This window comes from Verticillium alfalfae, genomic scaffold, assembly GCF_000150825.1.
Source record: "Verticillium alfalfae VaMs.102 supercont1.14 genomic scaffold, whole genome shotgun sequence".
Taxonomy (NCBI): Eukaryota; Fungi; Ascomycota; class Sordariomycetes; order Glomerellales; family Plectosphaerellaceae; genus Verticillium; species Verticillium alfalfae.
The window spans coordinates 669,881-673,482 of NW_003315025.1; the positions used below are offsets into that span (position 1 = coordinate 669,881).

Genomic DNA, 3,602 nt, shown 5'->3' on the forward strand with positions numbered 1-3,602 from the left:
CTTTCCCACATTTGACATCATGGCCGCGAAGTCCAGCTTGCGGTGATCATTTTTCGGTGCGGGGATTAGGCGGCCTCGGCACCCCCTTGGCGCTCCCGAGAAGTCGGGCACAAAGGTGACTGTGCTCGAGCAGGCTGAGACTTGTCGAAGTGAGCTGATACGCCGGATGATACTGGGTGTTATTTCCAAAGGCTGACTTTTTCATGTGCAGATTGGAGCTGGAGTTCAAGTACCGCCAAATGCTTCACGGGAGTTGATCCGATGGGGCATCGGGGACCAGATGGACGCCGTGTCGTCCAGGCCATCTCGCATCAACTATCGTTCTTGGCAAACAGCAGAGGCGCAGGGCTTTACCGATCTGTCGAGGCATCCCGAGGTGTATGGGGCTCCGTATTGGCAGATTTACCGGCCAGATTATCACTCCATCCTAGTTGAGGCTGCCGCGAAAGCTGGCGCTGTCATCCGCAAGGGTCAGACCGTGGTTGACTACAAGCCCGAGGAGGCCACAGTCGTCCTTGAGTCTGGAGAGACGCTTCGTGGCGATCTGGTTATTGCTGCCGATGGAGTCAAGAGCTTGGCCAGGAAGGTGATGGGGCTGAACATCGAGCCTCACGAGACAGGCGACACGTGCTTCCGCGTTGTGGTGCCGAGAGAGAGGTTAACCAGTGATCCGGAGCTGGCGTCGCTCAGCACCGACCCCAACTTTGAGCAGTTCCTCGGTCCCGACCATCACATTATCGGGTGAGTTTTTTGAAAGTTGTCTTCAGTGTCAATCGCTCATGTTTTACCCAGATACAACATGCAAAAGGAGAAGACGTTCAATCTACTGATGGTCATCCCTGACGACCGCAAGATGAAGGGATACAAGGCCCCTGCAACTGCTTCCGAGGTCAGAGAGGCCTACAAAGGATGGTCTCCTATGTAAGTAAAGCGTCGAACCCCATGTCATGCGCACTTTCAGCTGACCAGGACACAGGGTGCAGAAACTCCTTTCCTTCCTGCCCGAAGAGGTCGAGAAGTGGCGCCTGACTGATCTCCCTACCATCACGGACTGGGTGCATCCCTCAGGGAAAATGGTTCTCATCGGCGACGCATCCCACGCCACGCTTCCGTATCTTGCGCAAGGCGCGGCAATGGCGATTGAAGATGCCGTCGTGCTCGGATCCGCGCTGTCTCACGTTAGCGCCAAGGAGGACATTCACCGGCTGTTGCTCTTCTTTTACAAGACAAGAGTCGGTCGTGCACATGCGATTCAAAGGGGCAGCTTCACCAACAGGTTTTTCATCCACATGAGGGAGGAGGAGATCCTCAAAATGAGGCTTGGCGTGTTCAAGGCTGGCGACTATCCCAGCAGCCCGAATCTGATGGGCAACACGGTGTTCCAGGACTGGCTGTACGGCTATGATGCCAAGGCTGACGCCAGCTTGCAATGGGAGAAGGAGGTGCGAGCAAATGGGTCGCGGCTGTAGTGATATTCTTTCAAAACAATAGGCTCTTGAGCGAGGCAAATTTAGATCAATATACTTGTAACAGCTCTTCCCAAAAGCCGGTTCATATTCCACTTCCTTCCCAATTGCTGAGACGCTAAGAGCCCGTCTTGCTCTGCTTCTTACCTCCTCCTCAATCCACACTTTAGACTCACCAACACCAATTTTTCTATTGAATACCAATCATGGATTATCTCTCCGACTTCAGCTCAAGCGACTCAAACGACTCAAAACCCAAATATAGAGGAGCATTCGAAGTACCCAGAAACTCGAAGAAAAAAGTGATCCCCTTTCCGACACGTTCTCAACAGACATTTTGGATGCAAGACGTGGCCGCTCTTCCCGGTTTCGACTTCAAGAAGCCAAGGAGAATATTCCACGTACCTAAGCAGATTCAAGATGGATTGGTCGGCTGGGTCGAGGACACTTCGGATTTACAGGGATGCAGGGAACGGTTTGTCGACTCTCTGACCGGCGTTTTCGCCGCAGCTGCCGACTTCTTTTCAGTCCAAGACGATGCGGCCGGACACCAGATATCTATATTTGAGGCAGCGCCATCGATCGCGGAGCGAGCCAGGAATACAGCCCGCCTCCTTCGCTTGCTAGAGGGCGGTGACCCAGAAGACGTTCGGGATCACACGCCGTGTGAGGTCGAGGCAGTGATGCACTTTGGAGTCCTACGACAGAGCTATCTTGATCAAGGTTCACGGCAGCCAGACTCCAAACAAGTACTTTTGCAGGCACAATATGGTTGCCGCAGACCTCTTGAACTTCTTTACAAGTCAATCGAGACGTACAACCAGGTCAGAATCATTTGCCAAAGTAAGTTTCACATGAAAAGCCTACATGCCGAATCGATCCCTGCTAATGAGGAAAGGTCAAACTCGCGAGCTCTTCAGAGCTCATCGTCTGGGATTCGAGCGCAGAACGAGCTTCGATACGAATACTTTGGAGCCAATGTTCCAAATTCGAGCCAATTCGAAACTGCAAGAGATGGAGTTGACAGAATCCAAGGCGCAGTTAAAGGAGTCGAAGAGAGAGTTGGAGAGATTCAAGATCAAAGTTGCCAATCTCGAGGGACAAATACGAAGACTCAACGCGAAGCATGACGGTGTTAATAGAGACCGCGAAACCTTGAAAAGGCAGCTAGCAGTGTCTGATGATCGAGTTGAGAGGCTGCGTAAGAAGGTACGTGGGGCCCTGGATGATCATAATCTATGAAGCCACACCGCTCTGGCGTGATAATGCAAAGAAACGTGGACATGACAGCGAATGCACGCAAGGCCTTTGCCACATTATTGGATCGATCGGCGAGGTGGATGCCATATAGCTATCAGAAGGACACATATCATAGTTACGACCCCACAAAGGTTATTTGTCGGTAGCTGAAAGAAATTCCATTGGATCACAGGCGCAAGCCGATCGGAATACAACATACTGTGACACTATTCAGCTGAGAATCCCTCTCGGGCAAGTATTCGGAGTATTCAAAAGACAAATGGCAGGTATTGGGACCATGAGCAACCAGAGAGGAAGTTGTCCGCGTCACAGACTGTGCGCTCCGCAAGTAGCGTGCAGTTGTCGAAGTACCGCCTCCGCCCTGCCATGTCAAGCGGAGACGACGCGAGCAAAGTATGCTACATTGCAATGGTCAGCGTGATAAGTCCGCATGGCCCTTTATAGCCATGAGTGACTCCCTCAAGATCCATCACGCTCCAGCATGACACTCTTTTCAAGTCTCTCGCAGGATTCAAACCCGAGACGAACAGCTTCAGATGTTTTCCTAATGACCAGCGTAGGTGCCTTGCCTCGGTGCCAAGGTCCTCATTTCGCTAGCTGGCGGCAACAGGACACTGCATGCATATACTTCGTGACAGCAGCATATTTCGTCGGGTCGCCAAGTAGCCTACTTTCAGCGTACATCGTCCGGATAAGATGATGGGCAAACATGATCGTGAGACGAGACGCTCGCATGCTTGACGGGCACAGGGGATGCTCGTCCTCGGCTCATTGAAGGCGCCGCCATGGTGCTTGCTTCTTCGCGGATGGGAACTCTGCTCTTCGGTATGTCGCTTGAGCTGGTGGCGAGCTAGTCCGGGATGCCGCCCGCGTTAG

General features: G+C 52.5%; 2 protein-coding genes across 2 annotated transcripts; both read left to right on the forward strand.

Annotated features, from left to right (window-relative positions):
* Positions 1-280: 280 nt before the first annotated feature.
* On the forward strand, positions 281-1,469 carry VDBG_09178 (salicylate hydroxylase; the record flags this gene model as incomplete). Its single annotated transcript, XM_003000637.1, has 3 exons — positions 281-741; positions 793-921; positions 977-1,469. 3 exons carry the CDS (start codon positions 281-283, stop codon positions 1,467-1,469), a joined length of 1,083 nt encoding a protein of 360 aa, XP_003000683.1.
* An 885-nt stretch (positions 1,470-2,354) lies between these two features.
* On the forward strand, positions 2,355-2,708 carry VDBG_09179 (predicted protein; the record flags this gene model as incomplete). The annotated part of the gene is made up of 1 exon (XM_003000638.1): positions 2,355-2,708. The coding sequence occupies one exon, from the start codon at positions 2,355-2,357 to the stop codon at positions 2,706-2,708; it is 354 nt and encodes a 117-aa protein (XP_003000684.1).
* Between the last annotated feature and the right edge of the window lie 894 nt (positions 2,709-3,602).